Source organism: Artemia sp. Qi Xiang Cuo, chromosome 13 (genome assembly GCF_049724085.1).
Source record: "Artemia sp. Qi Xiang Cuo chromosome 13, ASM4972408v1, whole genome shotgun sequence".
Lineage (NCBI taxonomy): Eukaryota > Metazoa > Arthropoda > Branchiopoda > Anostraca > Artemiidae > Artemia > Artemia sp. Qi Xiang Cuo.
In genome coordinates, this window is record NC_142806.1 from 70118572 (window position 1) to 70141131 (window position 22560).

A 22560-nucleotide genomic window follows, 5' to 3' on the forward strand; every position below is an offset into this window, starting at 1 on the left:
ATGTGGAAATACTATTGCAAATACAGAAAAAATACAAATTTTTTTTACACTACAAAATTACAAAATCTTTATTATGTACCCTCGGGGTCACCAACTCTCCCTCTCTCTCTCTCTCTCTCTCTCTGCCTCTCTCTGTATCTCTGGCTCTCTCTCTCTCTCTCTCTCTCTCTCTCTCTCTCTCTCTATATATATATATATATATATATATATATATATATATATATATATATATATATATATATATATATATATATATATATATATATATATATATATATATCTCTCTCTCTATCTCTCTCTCTCTCTCTCTCTCTCTCTCTCTCTCTCTCTCTCTCTCTCTCTCTCTCTCTCTCTCTCTCTCTCTCTCTCTCCTTCTTTCTTTTATGAACTGAAAACTTAGCTAACTGAAAACTGAGCTTTCCTTTGGTTTTTATAGAATTGAAATTGCATGGTAATATCTATTGAATTCATGGCCAGTAAAATACTTTTGAGAGCCTCACAAATTATTCTTATATTTTCTGCAGGCTTCTTAAGGAGTTTTCTGACCTTAAGAAAGCATCCGTTTTTTTTACCCGCCTCTATGTTTCCAGTATAGCGCAAGTTTTCCAGAATTTTACAAGTATAGGATAATGTAAACTGTTCATTTAAGCCTGTTTTGTAGATATGTTCGGCGTAATTTGCGAAGCAGCTTATTTGTCCATTCAAGTTTTAACTTTGCTCTTTACTTCAATGAAAAAACTCAGTTTTTTTAAATTAACGCGAAATCAAACGTAAACTTAGTGGTTATTACCTACCACGTTTTTTGTAAACTCAAATCAATAGTTTTTTTTCGTTTTATTCCAACTTTCCTCCTTACTTCCATTAGAAATTTTTTTTTTTTTTAATTTTGCTGTAATAACCAAATACTTCAACAAGACTTCACCTTTCAAGTTTCTTTTTTGTTTTAGTATTATTTTCCATTTTTCGATCTTTCTCAATCCATCTTTCTTCTTTGTCTTTCAAAACTTCTTTTTATTTACTTTTTTAGGTTGCTCCAAGAACCAATTCTCCTGCGCACCAAGTCTTGGTAAAGGGTGCTATAACACAACCCAACGATGTGATGGTACTAGTCAATGCCTTGCCAGTGTTGACGAGACAGACTGCATAAGACTCGACAGCGTGTATGACAACACTAACTTTGCCATTATCGAAAGAAATATGAATGGAAAGTGGTACCCCGTCTGCATAGACAGAGAAGCGGACTCTTTTGAATTTGGAGAAGCATTAAACAGTTATGCCTCACTCATTTGCAAGACTTACAATGGCGAAGAGGCTCAAATGTAAGGGTTTATTAGTTCTTGGTCAAAACACTGCTCTCTATTCGAATCTGAAAATTAATGCTTATCACCGGATGATACACCAAGAAAGTTGGTGTTAGGAGATGATTTACTTCTAGTTGTAGTTTCATCGTCTGGTGATCATGTGATCAGGCGATCAATGCTTATCACCCGATGGTACACCGAGAAAGTTGGTGTTTGGGGATGATTTACTTCTAGTTGAAGTTTCATCGTCTGGTGATCATGTGATCAGGTGATCAATGATTATCACCCGATGATACAACGAGAAAGTTGGTGTTTGCAGATGACTTACTTCTAGTTGTAGTTTCATCGTCTCCTGGCCCACTTTTAGCAAAATGAACAAGGCGTTGAGTGGGTTTATTGAGTGGACGAATTTCAACCTCTTGACGTAAAAATACACAAAAACTAATTAAATTTTTCTTGGACTTCTAGCATTTTAACCAATCCAGATTTGATTGTAAATGTAAATAAAATAAAGTGGGTAAAAATGACAAAGTATTTGTGCTTTATGGCTTACAAAAATCTATCATTGAAACCGCATTCAAATCTTATAGTGTCGAAATTTTTAAGATCTCTGGGTGTGCATCGCCAAGTGAAAAAAAATTTATTTCATATAAAACTTTTTAATTGCTATATTTAGCTGTTTTTCACCCAAGTATTTGTTTATTTGCTCTACACGGACAGGTCATTTTGTGTCATATCACAAAAGAGTCACAAAAGGGTCCAAAAGGATCCGAAGGGTCCAAAATTAAACCTTAAAGTTAAAAAAAAGATGTCACTGTTAAGGAAATTAATTAAGTTCACAAAATTTTTTATGGTAATTCTGTTTACTCTATTTTTTTTTTTTTTTTGGATTTTCTGTAGCGCCATCCTACCTACCTAGATGATTGAAAAATGGTGCTGTTCGTCTTAGGAGAACCTTTCCTAACTAGGCTTTATGCATAAATACATACACAATTATTGCTTGCTCACATATAAAGATAGTATATATATATATATATATATATAGGTAATTACTTGGCATAAAAAAAAAAAAAAAAAAAAAAAAAAAAAAAAAAAAAAAAAAAAAAAAAACTGTCGTCCTAATCCTGGAACTGAGACAAATGTGCACTTGAACGAGGTTTTGACCTTACTCATCTATCCAACTATCTAGGACCAAACAGTAAAACCGCACCATCAACCAAATAGAAATTTCCAAATCCATGCCGAGTCGTCATCAATAAATATAAATCATTGTAAATTTACAAACAAAAGCAACTTAAATCTAGCGAAATATTTCCTAGTAGAACCTCCCCTTAGGGCTCATTAGAAGAAATACCACGTGCCTTAACGGGTTTAGAGGCTTCACTTTCTTCACCTGGCACAGTGGAGCCTCTACCATAAGATCTATATGGTATTCCTATGGCAGGTAAAACTTGTGAAATGCATGCATACTAGTAAAGCTATTAAAAATTACAGACAACAGGTGTTTCATTGTTTCCTTAATAAAATCCCAGAGGTCACTGAGCAAAGACCATTCTGGAACAAATGAAGACTGGTCCAGATGTGTATAAAACTTTTATTGGTATCCGGAACCAATTACAGATTTAAAGATCCTCAAGCTTGTTTGAAAACAGTCTTCAAATTCAAAAATCCAAAAAACAAAAGCGATAGAGAAATTACATTTAAATATCATTCAATATTTCTTTATAATTTTTTGTGTATTTACCTAAAAGCTCATGATACATAAAACTAATTTTTTTGAATCGCCAACTAATTTTTTTGGCAGAAAGACCTCTTAACATCCGTTTTTCGCTCAGCTGTTTACATATATTTTTTAAATCTGTGTGATTACTGCATATTTTTGCATACCTAAATAATTGGGAATAATAAGCTGAACAAGTAATATTTGAATGTATATTACTTTCAAGGAATGGAAAATTAATTACTTCAAAATTAAAATCATCCGTTTTATTATATATTTTAAAAACTAATTTATTATTATCTGAAATATTAATATTTAAATCTAAGAAATGGTCAGAGTGTCCTATCCCTCAGCTAGGCTCCAGAATTAACTCTTGTGGATAAATATTTTTTTAAATCTCAATAAACTCTGCACAATTTGTTACTAAGAGATCGTCCAGATATCTTTTATTATTTGAAGGGTTATATTTTACATTGCTTGGGCTATTTTTATTTATCGTAAATTCGTATTCTAATTGACTTAAACACAGGTCCGCTATAAATGGACTCGCATTTCCACCCACAGGAATGCCAACAATTTGTTTATATAAATTCCAATTAAATCTTATAAAAGTATTAAATAGAACAAATTCCAATAAATCACATACAATATCCAAGCTATAACATCTTGAATTAATAGTATTTCTATAAAAATTCGTCCATCAGCCTTTTTATTAAAAGTATCAATTTTCAAAAATCCGATATTAGACAAAAGAAAAGATTTCTTTATGACCATTTTCAATTTTTCGAATACTAAATTAAGTGACAAATTTGTATATAGAGTAGTAAAATCAAATGAATCGACTTCTAGCAGAAACATTCGCCAAAGAATCTATCACTTGTAACGAATTATTAACACTCCAATATGGGTTAAAGTTAGAAAAATTTTTAATTCCGGAGCAATATGCTTTAAATTTATTTCTAATTTCTCCGAAAATTAAAGATAGGTCAGTGGCCGCAATTCTGGTTGGATACCTTGCTGTCCCAGCAATAAACCGTGGTTTTGGTGGATATTTATGAAATTTTATCGTCCAATAAAATTTATTGGACGATATATATATATATATATATATATATATATATATATATATATATATATATATATATATATATATATATATATATATATATATATATATATATATATATATATATATATATATATATATATATATATATATATATATATATATATATATATATATATATATATATATATATATATATATATATATATATATATATATATATATATATATATATATATATATATATGTATATATATATATATATATATGTATATATATATATATATATATATATATATATATATATATATATATATATATATATATATATATATATATATATATATATATATATATATATATATATATATAAGTCACCACTTATTAATTGTAATGACATCAATCTCGTCAGTATATAATTTTACGTCACAAGCTCACTGCTGAAATAGCGAAGATTATTACAAAAATATTGCTCTTACTCGATGAAAAAAGGTCTCATAGTATTTTGTGATGACACACTGAATAACAATTTAAGATGTGTTTTTTTTTTCAAATAGAGTATGTTCTCTACTATATATTTCGAAAAAAAGACCATCTTTGTATATAAGATAATGAATGACGTTAACTGTATGATAATGTTAGTTGTAATGACGTCAATATCGTCAGTGTGAAATTTTGCGTCATAATCTCGCTGCGTAACTAGTGAAGGTTCTTTCTGACTATCAATCTCCTGACCATCTCCCTATTACATCCTCTTTCCATGTCCACGATTTCAAAGAATAGAACAATTATGTGATTCCTCTTATGCTAAAGACCCGTCGTAATTGAGCTAGAGTCCTTTCTGATTTGTTTGCTTCTTATACAGGTGTTTATTTTCAGTAAAGTTTGAGCTCCTTTCCGTCTTTTGCAAAGATCAACTAAATTCAGAAGGTCTTAAGACCTTCTGAAAAATAAAGATCTTAAGACCTTTTTGAAAAAAAAAGAAGGTCTAAATACCTTCAAATACTATTGGCTTGCTCCTTTACTCTCTTTCAAAATATGATTCCCTAAACTTCACTAAATCCATAAGTAGTGAAAAACAACTCTTTAGATAAAACTTAAAGCGAAGCAGCGTAAACCTTGCTTTTGTAAAGCGAAAAATAGGTATTACTTCTTTTCAAGCGTAAGATTTAGGATTGGCCAATCAGAGTGAAGATTTAAGCCATAATTTTGTATTTTCCCATGTGATGATTCTGGCAGGAAATACACAGACATAGTTAAAGCCGACAGTGCTTGGGAACAAAATAGTGTTGATAAGATCTTAATCCATTTTATCCTTTTATTTTTCCGCATCTATAGTAAAAGTATGACACTAAAAGATATGGTTCATCCTTTATTTTATTAAATAAAAAAAACAAGTTTTTTTAACTGAAAGTAAGGAACGACGTTAAAACTTAAAACGAACAGAAATTATTCCGTATATGAAGGGGGCTGTCCCCTCCTCAACGCCTCGCTCTTTACGCTAAAGTTTTTTTATTGTTTAAAAAAATAGAGTTGTGAGAAAAGTCAAACTTTAGCGTAAAGAGCGAGGCGTTGAGGAGGGGACAGCCCCCTTCATATACGGAATAATTTCTGTTCGTTTTAAGTTTTAACGTCGTTCCTTACTTTCAGTTAAAAAAACTTGTTTTTTTTATTTAATTTTTGAACGTTTTTGAATTAATGCAGGTTTTGATTGTGGCTCACCGTACATGAATAATTAAAACAAAATTTCATATTATTTGGTTAAATGGCTTTCTCGAAACTTGTTTAATTTTATTTACGAACGTTTTTATTAGTAATAAATATACGTAACTTAAAATTAACTTACGTAACGAACTTCTATATTCATAAATTTTTAACACGTATATTAGGGGGTTCGCCCCCTAGTCAATATCCTGCTCTTTAAACTATAGTTCGAATTTTTTTTCCAGTTCTTTAAAAATTACCTCTTAATCACATTCAGTTTATAAGTTGAAAAACTTGTTTTTTTTTTTATTTAATTCCTGATCTTTTTCTTTAATAATGCTGGGAAATCCGGCGCCCGCTTCATAGCAATGTCCCTTCCCCCATGAAAACTTCCGTCATGGAAAGATGTCCCTTCCATATAGCCCCCGACCCTCTCCTTCCCCCACCTACCAGAAAAAATCTCCTCTGAAAAAGTCTGTATACTTCCCAATAACCAATACTATATGTTAACATTGAGTAAAGTTCATAACTTTCAGCCCTCCCCCTGGGGACTTTGGGGGATCAAGTCATTCTAAAAGACATTTTTATCATATTTTCGGCCATGCTGAACAAAATGGCCATCTCAAAATTTTGATCGGATGACTTTGGGAAAAAAATGAGCGTGGGAGGGGCCCTAGTTACCCACCATTTTTTTGGTCACTTAAAAAGGACACTAGAACTTATAATTTCCATTCGATTGAGCCCTCCCACGATATTGTAGGACCACTGGGTCGATACGATCACCCCTGGGAAAAAAAAAAAAAAAAAAACAAACAAACAAACAAACAAACAAATAAACACGCATCCGTGATCTTTCTTCTGGCAAAAAATGCAAAAATCCACATTTTTGTAGATAGGAGCTTGAAACCTCTACAGTAGGGTTCTCTGATACGCTGAATATGATGGTGTGATTTTCATTAAGGTTCTATAACTTTTAGGGGGTCTTTCCCCCTTTTTTTGAAAATCAGCCAAATTTTCTCAGGCGCGTAACTTTTGATGGGTAGCTCTAAACTTGATGAAAGTTATATATTTGAAATCAGCATTGAAATCTGATTCTTTTGTTGTATCTATTGGTATCAAAAACCCGTTTTCTAGAGTTTCGGTTACCATTGAGCCGGGTCGCTCCTTACTTACAGTTCGTTACCACGAACTGTTTGATCAACAGGTATGAATACGTTCTGGCTCGGACATTAGGCTTATTCGGTTCGATGAAGAAAGTAATGGCCTCTGATATTTTATTGAAATTTTAATTATTTCTATCCATTAGAAAATGGCTTACAAAATCAATCAATATGCGCACCAAAGTCGATATAATTTTTTTAGTTTTTCTATATTTTTGATGATTCTGACAACATATACAAAAACATAATGTCATTGGACATTGCCCAGGAGCAAGCTACTGGGGTTATTCGGTTTTAAACTATTTTCTTTTTCCGCTTCTGTAGTAGAAGTATGGCGGTCCAATCAAGAAAATGATGTAATTCGTAAATCGTCCCTTATCATCAACAGATGGAAATACGCTGTGGCTCGAGAATTAGGCTTATTCGGTCGGCTAAATAAAGTAATGGCCTCTGAGGTTTTATCAATATTATAATTTATTTTTTATCCATTTTGAAGAATAGTTTACAAAATCAATCCATATGCATGCCAAAGTCGTTAATCATTTCTGTTTCTGTGATACGAAGTGGGAACCTATGCACTCAGTGCTGGCTGCTTCTGTTTTTTTTTTTTTTTTTTTTTTTTTTATAGAATAGTTGAGAGTGTGTCAATGCTTGACGCTTCTGATACACTTATGAAATTGGAGCTGACACTGATGAAAGTTATGTACTGATTGAGTTTGCTTCTGTTCTTCAGAACATGTTGAAAGTGTTAACTTATAATGCTGCAGCTGATACTGATGAAACTTATGCACTGATTGGGGCTGCTGCTATTCTTTGAAAGTATTTGGGAGTATGTCACGCCTTGACGTTCCTGATCTACTGAAACTGGAGCTGATACTGATGGAGCTTACACATTGATTGAGGCTGCTTCTGTTGTTTGGAATCATCTGAGAGTATGTCATTGATTGGTGTTGCTGATGAACTTATGATACTGAAGCTGATGAAACTTATGCGCTAATTGGGGTTGCTTCTGTTTTTTCAGAAGCAGTTGAAAGTGTTTCACTGTTTGATGCTACCGAAGGTTTCTCATTAATACACATCCAGGGTAAGCTATCCTTGAGGCACTGAAAAATAAAAGTGCTTTGAGTTAACTGAATTGAACTGAAGCGTATTTTCTCACATACATTGTGAGTCATTTGGTTGTAATGCAGGCTGAAATTAAGGCAATGGGGTTGGCTACGTGAACCACCAATAGTAATTGTTCAATTCTGAGAAATTAAAAAAAATTCAAAGAATGAATATAAAATCCGAAAATTTCACGGTCGAGAAATAGCTGCAGAAGGCTTGTGTTTTACAGGTTTTTTTTACATTTTTAGACTGTTTTGAAGTTTGAAATGGTGCTTTAAATCTTTGAGTGTATGATGAAGGTCAAATTTTTAATTTTACAACCAATTAACATTGTTCCTTGAACTATTAGAAAAAATTTGGTTTATAATTCTGTTTCCTTCAGCCATCACGAAATGATCGGAGGGTGGAAAGAGGCCTGTCAGCAGTTAGAGCTATCCCAACATTACTTGAAAGGGGTAAGATATCATAAATAGTCCCGGCAAAAACGAAAGGGAATAATTATGCAGGAGAGTAAAATAAGATTTTCATACTCATTGCAAAAAAAAAGGTGTAGAGTCAGAAAATGCCCCCTTTTTAATCCAACGACTTACGATTGGGAATTCATTCTTACCATCATTCTATGAACTTAGTTTAAATCTGAATATTGATTCTATTTAATAAAATAATCAGCTGAATTGCCCTAAATCATTTTTTGATTTCAGAAGCTACTAACACAATTCAGATTGTGAAATCGTTTCGAGGTGAGATGAAAATACATTTGGTAGCCTGGTCCCAACTATTTTTTTGAGACAAAAAGATAGTGTGGAGAAAAATTTTGGAAAAAACAGAAACTTCTATGTATCTCAGTAAACTAGTAAAGCAAGAGAAAATAGATTAGACTAATTAGACTAATAGATTATAATAAAAAATACTAAATAGACTAGACAGTCTATATAATAGACTAGACTAGACAGTATATACAATAAATACTAAATAGATTAATAGACTAATAGATTAGACTAATTAGACTAATAGATTATAATAAAAAATACTAAATAGACTAGACAGTCTATATAATAGACTAGACTAGACAGTATATATAATAAATACTAAATAGACTAATAGACTAATAGATTAGACTAATTAGACTAATAGATTATAATAAAAAATACTAAATAGACTAGACAGTCTATATAATAGACTAGACTAGACAGTATATATAATAAATACTAAATAGACTAATAGACTAATAGATTAGACTAATTAGACTAATAGATTATAATAAAAAATACTAAATAGACTAGACAGTCTATATAATAGACTAGACTAGACAGTATATATAATAAATACTAAATAGACTAATAGATTAGACTAGACAGATCTCATTTTCTTATAAATTTCACATAACCCCTATTAACCTAACCTTGACTCAGCTAACGTAATCAAAAAGATTTTCGTCTTTCAAAATGCAATACCAAAACTTTTTTGACACTTTCTTCGTTTTTTTTTTTTTTTCAATTTACGATTTTATTAGTTTTTTAGACTTTTAAGTTCTAGTTTTGTTATTTAAGCTTTCTGTGTATCCTATTTTAGATTTCTCTAAATTTTGGTTTTAGTTTTATTACCCATTAACCCAGTAGCCATTTTAGGACTCATGATCTGGGGGAGGGGCAATGTATACCATAGGAGGGTAAAAATATAAAAAAAGTAACTTAATGTCAGTTGTCAGATATCAAAAACAGGAGAGGGCAGATACCCCCCCCCCCCCAGCTCAGGCCTAGAAATGCCAATGGGTACAGCCAAAAATTATGTTTTTGGCCAACCATGTTGGTTTTAACGAAAAGTAGTTCATCCCTGAATGGGGTGAGAAGAGGTAATAAGTAATAAGGACGGATTTAAAGGGAATTGGAACCCCATGGGAGTGTGTAAAAAGTGAACATTTGAATATATAAGGGTGGAGAGGGAGTAAGCACAGGTGTGTTGATGTGTTGACCTTAGGCTGCTTGGTGCTTCAGTGAGTTGTTTGGTAGTTTCAAAATAATTAGATTGAAAAGAAGTGTAGCAAATATAATAAAATATTATGTATAACATAGTAAAGCGTATGACGCATAAAACAAATAGCAAAACACTGGCCCACTACCAAAATAATGTTATTTTAATCATAAGGATCTGACGGCTTAGAGATGTCTATGACCATAACTGGTCAAGTGTAACTAGATCCACCGATATACTATACTTAGATATAACTAGATCAATAACTACAAATAGAAGTTAAACAAGATAGGACGTCCTCCCAATACTATTTAGACTGCTCTAGTACTCTTGATAAATTTGTATAACATTAAACTATTTAGAAAGAAATATAGCAACTGGATAGGGTACAGATTCCTTGGGCCACAGATGTCAAATGCAATCTTCTTAAGAACGAATTTTCTTTCCAACTACTTCTATGATATCGTGTTAGTGTTACGTTGAATAAAAAATAACATGTAATTCTACGTCATCTACATGGCGCTAAGGCACAATGGGCCAAACATAGGGATTATTTGAAAGAGCCGAGCACTTTGTTTCTTTTCAGCTTTTCATTTTTTATTTTCAATTTTCTTTTTATATAACCTTTTTAGATTTTTGTTCTAACTATTTTAATATTCTAGCTAACTATATGTTTAAATTTCAATTTTACTGGCAGTTGATTCATTTTTGATTAATGTAATTCTAAAAAGTTCTTTTCTGCATGAAGGCAGCTCAGTTTCCTTTCTCTGCATGACTACCTGCACTAATAAACTCTCAGAAAAGTCAGAATGGGAATATTTAGCTTACCTCTCTATACTTCGGGTGAGAGAGCATGTAAATCAGTGGGTTGTAGGCGCATGAGGTCTTGGCTAGGAGAACTGGTAGACCAGATATAAGGGGAGTCATGAGAGCAGGATTGCCCCATATACCCATTAAGCTAATGGCAGCAAAGGGTGTCCATGAAACCAGCCATAGGGACACATTCATGATGGAAACTTTGGCAATGCGGATTTCAGCAGACTGGGCGTTTTCGTCATGGTTGGAACGTAGAGATTTAACGTTCATCTTCTTCGCTTGAGCCCTAAGCTCCTCTTCGTGCTTGAAGACAGCTTGAACAATGAACCAGTAGCAGGACATTATGGTAAGAAGAGGCATAACCCAGTTGACAAACCATGAGGTAGTGATGTGAGAGCGGTTCATAAAGTCACGTGTAACATAGTCGTAAGAACATCTACACAATATAAAATAAACGTTAGGCTCTTGTTACGATTAAATAAAAAAACAAGTTTTTTTAACTGAAAGTAAGGAGCGACATTAAAACAAAACGAACAGAAATTATTCCGCATATGAAAGGGGTGGTCCCCTCCTCAACGCCTCGCTCTTTACGCTAAAGTTTTTTATTGTTTTAAAAAACTAAATTATGAGACAGAGTCAAACTTTAGCGTAAAAAGCGGGGCGTTGAGGAGGGGACCGCCCCTTTCCTATGCGGAATAATTTCTGTTCGTTTTAAGTTTTAATGTCGCTCCTTACTTTCAGTGAAAAAACTTGTTTTTTTTTATATAATTTTTGAACGTTTTTGAATTAATGTAGCTTTGATTTTTGCTCACCGTACATGAATAGTTAAAACGAAATTTGCATATTAATTTTACTTTTTTTTTTGGCTAAATGGCTTTCTTGTAATTTGGTTCTGACGTAACTTACGTAACGAACTTCTATATTCGTATGTTTTTATTACGTATATTAGGGAGTTCGCCATCCTAGTCAATACCTCACTCTTTATGCTAAAGTTTGAATTTTGTTCGAATCACAAACCCCTAAATCACAAAGGCCGGTTAATTAGAATAGATAGCTCTTTTGAAAGTACTAAAAAAAAAACTTTAGCGTAAAGAGCGAGGTATTCACTAGGGGGGGCGAACTCCCTCATATATGTAATAATTTCCGTTCGTTTTAAGTTTTAATGTTGCTCCTTACTTTCAGTTGAAAAAACTTGTTTGTTTTATTTAATTTCTGACCGTTTTTTAAATAACGCTAGGAAATCTAGCGCCCCCTTCATAGAAATGTCCCTTCCCCCAAGGAAACATCCTCTATGTAAAGATCCTCTCCCGTAGCATTTTTGCAGACAGGAGCTTGAAACTACTACAGTAGGGTTCTCTGATTCGCTGAATCTGATAGTGTGATTTTCATTAAGGTTCTATGATTTTTAGGGTTTGTTCCCCCTTTTTTTGAAAATAAGGCAAATTTTCTCAGGCATGTAAATTTTGATGGGTAAAACTTAACTTGATGAAACTTATATATTTGAAATCAGTATAAAAATTTGATTCTTTTTATGCATCTAATGGTATAAATATTTCGTTTTTTAGAGTTTCAGTTACTGTTGAGCCGGGACGCTCCTTACTTACAGTTCGTTACCATGAACTGTTTGACAGAGTAATTAATGTTTTTAAAATGGTGACGCAATGGATTGACACCCGCTTAGTAATACGGGACCTGGATTTTGGTCTGAGCAATTTGCTGCCAGGCCCAGAATTTAACTTTGGTGATGAGATCGTGTGAAAGTGACCCAATGATAATTCAAACAAGAAGAAGATAGAGTTGAGCCTACTTCAGATGATTTATAATTTGAACTAATTGATCAGTACGAACCTCAATAGGTACAATATAGATAAGTATTTTTAGTTATTTGGGGGCTCAAAGAGCTAATAACTTTTTTATTTGCACAAAATAAGCAATTTTTTTCTTTGGGGCCGATGCTGAAGAAAGACTTGTTTTATGCACTAGAAATAAAATTATCTTATCTTGTGTTATCCACCACATTTCCGTTCTAATATAAAAAATAACTTTTTTCCAACTTTTTTTTTTCTCCAAGGAACTTTGAAATTAAATGTGTCTCTGATAAATAATGTGTGGCCAAAAAAGTAAATCTTGACAATAATAGCCAGTGGGAAGAAAAAGAATAAGAACATCAATCAGACCAATATTTTGCATATATACAAAAAAGGAAAAAAGGTAAGCTGTAACCGTTTAAAAAAAGGAATGATCTAAATCAAAAGAGAATAAAGAGAAAAATCAAACCAATGTATACAACGGTACTCTGTGTATCATCATGTGTATATAGATTTGCTTTTTTTTTATTCTCTTTTGATTTTAGATCTTTTTTATTTTTTCCACTCTGTTATCATTTTAATTATTTTCTTTTTTCAACACAGAGGACGCCTTGCTGTATATAGGTGAAACATTCGTTTGATTTTTCTCTCTCTTTTGATTTTTCTTCTTCTCTCTTTGCCTTCTGTCCATAGATCCATTGTTGTCAAGATTTACTGCTTTGCATTTTCCATGGTAGGCCAGATCAGTTTTAGATCTTTTAATAACAATACAATGCAAACTAGAAAATGGAACTTTTTAAAAGCACTGTATCAAAAAGAGGAAATATATACACATTTGGTCAACGTAAATATTTGGCCTTATTTTTCCTTATGTAAAATATCTAAATTCATATTACAAATTTTTCATTTTTGTGGTGTAAATAAAAGCGTAATTAAAGAATTTTCATTGAAAAACAAACATCTTTAAATTGTTATAACCAATTCAAGTGAGTGTACTATCAATTCAAGATCAATTTAAGACTACTTACGTTCCTAAGATGCCATCCATAGCATATGCTCCCCAACCAAATAGTGGAGTTAAGGACCACGCTAAAGCCCAAATCCAGCTGAAGGCAACCATGGTAATTGCTCTGCCGAAGGTCAGTGGTGTTCCACTAAAACCCTTGACAATGACGTTGTAGCGATCGAGGGAGATCAGTACAAGAGTAAAGATCTGGTTGTACCCGCAGAGAGCTCCACAGAAAGCATGGATATAGCATCCGTATTCTCCAAATCTCCATGGTCCTCCAAGGAAGAAATTCCAGATGCATTCCGGAAGGAGAGTAATCATAAGAGTGAAGTCGGAGAAGGCCAAGTTCATTACATAGACGTTGGCTGGTGTTCGTAGGGCAGGGTATTTTCCAAAAATCTTAAGGACCATTATATTACCAAAAAGGGCAATCGAACCTATAAAAAATGTTGAAATTTTAAATGCAATACGTTTACTTGTTGTTGGTTGATAATGGAAGAGCTAGAGAGGGTAAGAGGACGGCTCCCTTGAAAAATAAAAATAGGCATATTAGGATCTTTCGTTAAGTTACCCCTCCCCATAGGTAAATCACCATCATAAGATTGTCGACGCCTAAGCTCAAACTTTCTCAAATAGCTGTATGTGGCCAGTGTGGCAATTGACAAAAATACTGGGGGGTGGGGGGCAGGATGTATTTTTAAAATTTAGAGGGGTCGAAAACGAGGCAATTTTCAATTAAGTACCAAGAAAGGTATTTTTTTAATCAACGGGAGGGAGTCTAGGGGCAAATCAGGGAGTCACTTGGCACCCCTGCATTTAGCCTTTTCATTCTGTATTCAAAATAAGACCATGTTAAAGCATATTGCTTATGGCCCTCAAAACTTTTAACTGCAAACAAGAGTGATTTCTGTTGTTTCAAGCTGAGGGGGTTCAAAATTACAAGTGAAGGGTTTTTGATCATGGTGATTCCAATGGAGGAGTTCATTTTGATCTGTCACTATTTTGCACTGTTTCAAGCTCATTTAAAAATTCTCAAAGATTTTTGTCGCAGTTAAGTTTTCTAACTAGACAGATTTTTTCAAAACACAATTCAAAGTTTTCTAACTAGACAGATTTTTTTCAAAACACAATTCAAAATTTTACGATTACTTTAGGCTGTACTTTACTTTTTATTGAGTTTTTGCTACAGATTCAACCATGATCCCCCAATTATTAGAAACCCCTGTACCAATTGATTAAATTACATTTTTGTTAATTAAATAAATTCAATTTAGTTAATTAATTGCTTTTTAATTTTATTTATTAATTTAAATTAATTCTAATGTAAATGTTTGTATGCAATTTTCTGGTTTTCTAAAAGATTTCTTTTTTCAGAGAATAACAGCAATAAGAAAAATTATGAAGCTGGAACTACTTCGCTATATACAGTATTTTTTCACAGTGATCCCCAATTAACATTTCCCCAAATCAAGCCATTTAACCACTGCACCAATTAGGGGCTTTATATTCCTCATAATTAGTATTTTTTGTTGCACATGGTCAAAATGCTCAAAATTCTTGCTAAGTTAACCTATGGCGTTCTTAATTCTTTTAATTTTAGATATTCTAATAAGATCAAATTTACAAAAAAAAAACTGGATGGACATGGGTATTCCGAGCCTTTTAAAATATTATTTAGAACTTTTATTTTAACTACTTATTTGTATTTTTTTAAAGGACCTTCAAAAAAAGGTGTCACTGACCTAAATAGCATGACCTGATAAGATAAAGTTAAAAAAAAAAAAAAATAGAAAACAACAGGATGGATATTACCGTTTCAATTATACATTTTTTTTTTTTTTATTACTTGTCTTTTAGACGATGTTTAATTCTTGTTGATTACAGTGGCGGATCCAGGGGCGCTTGCCCCCCCCCCCCCCCATAGCGTAGTCTGAAGTAGTGTAATTTACCTAATTTACTCAAGTTTGCGTTTATTAAACTTGCTCCTAACGCAAGTTTATTGGATCAACCTATTTTCGATATAACACCTTTAAATTAGGTGTTCTTTTCTTAGACCACATACTGCCGTTCTAAGACGAACAAATAAACTTTCAAATGGGGATACATCCATTTATTTAGACAGTGAAAAAACCGGTACAAAAGTTCAGATATTTCGGTCATATATACGGCGACCGTCTTCAGTAGAAATACTAAAATAATAAAATTGAAACTAGCATTTTTATATACAACAAAATAAATAATTTTTCGGGTCATTCACAAATAATGAACTTCCGGATTATTCACTAGATTATTTTCAGAGAGAGTTAATTGACAAAGTTCATTCAAAGTTCTTGATTTAAAATTTCTTCTTTAATCTTGCCCAAATGTAAAACAAATTTCCAATGAAAATGGCAAAGCCTACAGAAGACTTTTCATTATTTTTCATTACTCGTTCATTATTGTGTGAATTTTGTGAATTTTGAAAATTTTGAGATAGCCAAAATTTGGAATACCCATGTAGCAAGGGGTTGGCACCACTTGCTGCGGTTGGGACACTAACACTAAAGTTTTTTTTGTTGGTTTTAATATTTGAGTTAATAAATAAATTTTTAATTGTTAAGACTGTTTTTTTTTTCAAATCAAGTTCGAAACAGTTTCAGTTGCTTTGTGTGGTCTCTGTTATTTTTACTGATGACTCATACCACCTAAAAGTATTTGATTAAATTTAGCTTTATCACGAGAATCTGTCCGTACTACCACAAAAGCCAACTGGGAGGTGACAGTCTTCATTTCGTATTAAATTATATTTAAGAAACAAGTTTTTTCAACTGATAGTAAGGAACAACGTTAAAACTAAAAACGAACATAAATTATTTATGTATATTAGGAGGTTGCTCCCTCCTCATTACCACACTCTTTACGCTGAAGTTTTACTTTTTGTTCCAATTATTTAAGAATGAATCCTGATACACAATTCAAAGACAATTCAAAGGCACCAAATTCAAAGACACTTTACCGTAAAGAGCAAGGTACTGAGGAGGGGGCAACCCCCTCATATACATAATAATTTCTGTCCGTTCTTAGTTTTAACGTTGCTCCTTACTTTCAGTTGAAAAAAACTTGTTTTTTTTATTTAATTTCTGATAGTTTTTTAACTAATGCTGAGAAATCCAGCTCCCCTTCCATGGGAACTTCTCTTCTCCCGCGAAAAATCCTCCATGGAAAGATCCTCTCACATAAGCATCCCCCCCAGAAAATCACCCCCCCCCCCCAAGAAAATATTTATACTTCCCAATAGCCATTACTTTATGTAAGCAATGGGAAAAGTTCATAACTTGCTGCTCTTCCCTGGGGGCTGTGGGGGGGGGGGGCGTCAAGTCATCCTCAAAGAAGTAGCTATTAGATTTTCGACCATGCTGAAGAAAATGGTTATCTCAAAATTTTGATTGGACAATTTTAGGTAAAAACAGGGGGTTGGAGGGGGAGTGGCTGCCCTACAATATTTTCGGTCACTAAAGAAGGGCAATAAAACTTTTGAGATCCGATTATATGAGCTCTCTCCCGATCTTCTACGATCGCTGGTTAAATACGATCACCCCTGGGGAAAAAAAAAAATAATAAACAAATAAACAAGCATCTGAAATCTTGCTTCTGGCAAAAAATTCCAAATCCTACATTTTTGTGTATAGGAGCTTAAAACCTCTACAGTGGGGGTCTCTGATATTCTGAATCTTACGGTGTGATTTTCATTAAGACTTGATTTCTAAGGGGTGTTTTCCCCTTTTTCAAAAATTTGGCAAATTTCTTAAGGGTCGTAACTTATGATGGGTATCATTATACTTCATGATTTGTCTATATTTTGAATAAGCATCAAAATTTGATTCTTTCGATATTTCTATTATTGTCAAGACTCAGTTTTTACAGTTTCGGTTCCTACTGAACCGCATCGCTGCTTACTTACAGTTTGTTACCACGAACTGTTTGAAAGAAGAGAAAATTTAAAATCACAGCTTCTTTAGGCTGTCAAAATCAAACAGGTCGTGGTACGAACTGTAAGTAAGGAGCGACCCGGCTCAATAGCAACCGAAAATCTAAAAAAGAAATTTTGATACCAATAAATATATCAAAAGAATCTGCTTTTTATGCTGATTTCAAATATATAAATTTTATTAAGTTTAGGCTTACCCATCCAAGGTTACGAGCCTGAGAAAATGTTCTTAATTTTCGAAAAAAACGGGGAAACATCCCCTAAAAGTCAAGTGATCTCATTGAAAAATAAACCATCAGATTCAGCGTAAAACCAAAAAATTAACAGCAAAAGCTATCTGCAAAAATTTGGAATTTTGTATTTTTTGTCAGAAGAAAGATCACGGATGCGTGTTTATTTGTTTGTTGTTTTTTCCCAGGGGTTATCATATCGACCGAGGGGTCCTAGAATATAGGGAAAGGACTCATTCGAACGCAAATTAAAAGTCCTAGTGCCCTGTTTAAGTGCCCTTGGAATTTTGTAATTTTTGCCATTAAGAAAGATAACGGATGCGTGTTTTTTTTCCATGGGTGATCACATCGACACAGTGGGCCTAGAATGTAGGGAGAGGGTTTATTCTAAGGGAAATAAAAAGTTTTACAGCCCTTTCTAAGTGACAAAAAAATTGAGGGCAACTAGGCCCTCTCCCCCGCACCGTTTACTCAAAATCATCCGCTCAAAATTTTGAGATAGCCATTTTCTTCATCATAGTTGAAAAGCCCAATAACTATGCCTTTGGGTATAACATGACCCCCCACAGCCCCAGGGGAGTTTTTCAGGGGGTGAACTTGTCAGGGGAAATTATACACTGGGGAAATTTGCCAGAATTCTTATACAAAATTATTTCTATATGTCTTGCTTTCTCTTTTCCGTCTCAATTTGACGCGTAGAGTGGTTAAGAGTAATTGCCCAGGGTAAATTTTCACCGGGGTTGAATTGTCTAGAGGATATTTCCATGGGAAAGGGGTTTCTCCTTAGAGGTTGGACCAGATTTCCTGGCATTATTTAAAAAATGATCAGAAATCAAATTTTAAAAAAGCAAGTTTTTTCAACTGAAACTAAGGAGCAACATTAAAACTTAAAACGAACAGAAATTATTACGTATATAAGTGGGTTTGCCCCCTCCTCAACACCTCGCTCTTTACACTAAAGTTTGAACTTTGTCCCAGATTTTTAATAATGACTCCTGAAACACAAGGGCCGTTTAATTATAACAACACAGCGCTTTTTTAAAAGTACTAAATAACTTTATGCGCCCCCCCCCGCTAAGAAATATCCTGGATCCGCCCCTGGTTGCTATGGGTTTTTCAAACCAGTCTCTCACTATTTCAATTTTTTGTTGACCTAGTACAAGCGTGACGTTGAAATACAAATAAAAAAAACACATTACAATCATAATAACTGGCTTTTTTAACAGGTGTGGTGTGGCTCGGGCAAAATACTTACCCATTATAAGATAGTAGAGCCCCATGACGTAATACCACATTGGATGAAGGGCTTTGAAACCATGCCAGTGGGGTAGTAAATAGCTCCTGACATCATCTGGCACGTAGTTAGCCAGCGTGAAAGTATCAGGAAGACTCCAAGGGTCAAAGCCCTGGTGTTGGGCCTCCGCAATAGGGTCAGAAAAATTCATTGCGATGACCTGTAAAAAGATATATATATACATATATATATATATATATATATATATATATATATATATATATATATATATATATATATATATATATATATATATATATATATATATATATATATATATATATATATATATATATATATATATATATATATATATATATATATATATATATATATATATATATATATATATATATATATATATATATATATATATATATATATATATATATATATATATAAATATATATATATATACATATATACATATATATATATATATATATATATATATATATATATATATATATATATATATATATATATATATATATATATATATATATATATATATATATATATATATATATATATATATATATATATATATATATATACGCTACGACTCAAAGGGACTACCATTTTCAGCCTCATTCTGGGGAGACCTTTTTTCTTTCTTTTTTTTAGCCCATATTTTAGTACTTTTATCTTTTACTTATTATTTCTTTATTTTTTTTTTGTTCATGTTCTGTTCACTTTTTTTTAGGAAAGCGGTCGAGAGTAATCGGTTTCCTAGGACTAGGGGCCTGAAGAAACTTTAATTTTTGCCCATTATCAGGAAAATTAATTCTTTTTAGCCCATATTGTATTATTTCTATCTCTTTTTTGAATTTTTTTACCCATATTCTATAGTTTTTTTTTTTTTTTTTTTTTTTTTTTTTTTTTTTTTTTTTTTTTTTTAGTGGGACGCGGTCGAAGGTCATCGTTTTCATAGGAATAGGGGGATAAAACTGAAGAAACTCCACTTTTAGCCCCATTATCAGAAGAATTCATTCGTTTCGGCTCGCATTTTATTATTTTTGCCTTTTCTATTTTACGTTTGTTTTCCCATATTCTAACAGTTTATTTTAAAGGGAAGCGATGGAGAGTCATCAATTTTTATAGGGCTAGAAGGTACAGCTGAAGAAACCCCACTTTCCGCCCTATTATTAGTAAAATGTATCTGCTTTTAGTTCCTGTACTACTATTTGTTTCACTTCAAGAATAATGCACCAGCCCACCCCCCCCCCCTGTTCTCCTCATTAAATTCTTGAGACAACTCTGCCTATGATATTTGGAGAGACAACTCTCCAAATATACGATAAATATCTTTCTTGGTACTTTCCCATTATGTGGACACCTCTAAAAACCAGTCACGAAAACCCGAGGCATCCACTCGACAAAAGCAAAGGTTTGACACTATCTGATGTTGTATAAACAAATATTCAGGGGTTTCTCACTCTGGGAAATATTTTTAAACAGTTGTTTTTTGGGGTTTAGCGGGGGAAAGGTACCTAGGTTAGGTTACGTATTTAACATATGCAATGTTTTACCCCCCACCCCCCAAATGTGCAAATATATAGTCCAAATTTGTTTATAAACTATTATATATTCATCTTATTTTGTTTTATTTCATTAGCATTAACCAAACTTGACTTTTTGGAGGTGTCCACATAATGGGAAAGTACCTCTTTATTTCTTATCGCATCTTATTCTTTTTTAGTAAGAGCCAACATTAACAATGATAATTGAACTGAGTTATGGTGTATTTTCTTATCAATCCTCCCTAGGGTTTATATCAGGTTCTGAACACCTCTATTCATTTGCCGCAGCTTGGAAAGGTAAAACTACTGCAACCCCTGATTTAAATGCAGCTTCACTTCTTAAGCATTGAAAAGTATTTAGAGTTTGAATGTATACATGAAATTTATCCTCAACATTGCAGTAAATTATCTTAGCTGTAACTAAAATTAGTCCTAAAATAGCCTTTTTAATGTTGTGGCCGTTCTGAAAAGGGGCACTTCGAAAGGCTGAGGAATAATTGCTAATTGATTTCTAGAGGAATTGCTGAAGGATTATCTTAGATTGACCGTATATCAACAATAAGCTGTAAGTGGCAACTGTGGTTAGTTGCCACTTTCTAGTCTTATAATGAAAGAGCGGTTAAAATGGCTTGGCCACGTTTTAAAGGTTGACAGATTGCGAAAGATTGTGGTTCTTTGCCAACCTTCTGGGACAAACCTCGGGTTTCCAGGTTACATCGACATTATAAGTACCGAGGGTTGTTTTCCAAAAAAGTTTTGTTATTGAATTTGTTGCTTTATGATTCCCTCGAAAATCTCGTTGGAGGATTTTTTCTGGCGTCACTAATCTGGGTTTTCTGAATTACTGATCTTGCCATTTACAGGCTAATGGTTATAGGTTACTTGGAGAAGTGGTTCCGGGGCTACCCTGATAAAACAATTCTGAGGAACAGAGAAGCAGAGTTCTGGCCACACGAAACAGACACTTTATTAGTAAAAAATCTTGTGACAAAAACACTTTTTGTTCTTATTGGCTTAATACTTCCCATTAAAAAATAACTAACCAGGAAGCTTTTGAACATCAAAAGATGTTAAATTGCGGAACAAATTCTGTAACTAGCAGGTTTATGTCTGGTGGTAATAAATTAAGGTACTCAGTGTATACCAAAAGATTCAAAATCGTAGAACAAAACTTATGGTTACAGAGCGTAAACCTTAAGGGCCTAAAATTTTAATTTAACTTGCCGAGGGACATGCAGACTTGGCTTCGATATTGTGTTATTTCAGATGCTGTGTGTAAGCGTACAATAAAAGGGGGGGGAGAGACATTCCTTCCTTTTTAAACTTCAAAGCTTTATTCTGTTTCCAATATAATTCCCCAAATCGTCTGTTTTGTTTTTTTAATTTTTTAGCCCCCTCCCCCTCCCTAAGCAGGTATTCTTGCGCCCGTCAATGCTCTCAGCGGTTAAACATTTTTTTACGCGTTTTATTGAGAGATATACAATTTTATTGTAACTTATGAAAATTAATACATACCTTAGCTTTTCCTGAGAAATAAAGTAAAGTACAACGCCTGAAACTTCTGTAAAATTGCAAATTTATACCGACGACCTCACTTAACAAGCGACTGCCGTGTTCTGATGAGTCTGAGCCTTCAACGAAAGATATATGTACAATTTTAAAAGTAAATCCGATTAGAGAATTTCTGATAGGAAACCCAAGAAGATTCTTACGTATTAAGAAATAATGTATGAAAATCCGTGAAGAAAATCCTAACGTATTAAGAAATAATATATGGAAATCCCTAGAACAGAAAGAAACAATAAAACTTGGAACTTTAATAAATGATAATGACAAATGGTTATACAATATAGACCAATACACACAATATAGAACATAGGTATA

At 32.9% G+C, this 22560-nt stretch overlaps 2 protein-coding genes across 2 annotated transcripts in view; one reads left to right on the plus strand and one right to left on the minus strand.

Annotated features, from left to right (window-relative positions):
- The window catches only part of LOC148945598 (uncharacterized), a 240017-nt gene that overhangs the window by 90445 nt on the left and 127012 nt on the right, over positions 1-22560 (plus strand). The window contains exon 6 of the mRNA XM_089098857.1: positions 1028-1319. Within this exon, the coding sequence (XP_088954983.1) occupies positions 1028-1319 (292 nt within the window). The remainder of the gene's footprint in view (positions 1-1027; positions 1320-22560) is intronic.
- LOC148945599 (compound eye opsin BCRH2-like) lies at positions 7408-22282 on the minus strand. The gene is made up of 5 exons (XM_089099525.1): positions 22192-22282; positions 19115-19313; positions 13682-14099; positions 10858-11281; positions 7408-8054 (listed from the first exon to the last, which is right to left on the minus strand). Exons 2-5 carry the CDS (start codon positions 19302-19304, stop codon positions 7938-7940), a joined length of 1149 nt encoding a protein of 382 aa, XP_088955651.1. The 5' UTR covers positions 19305-19313; positions 22192-22282; the 3' UTR covers positions 7408-7937.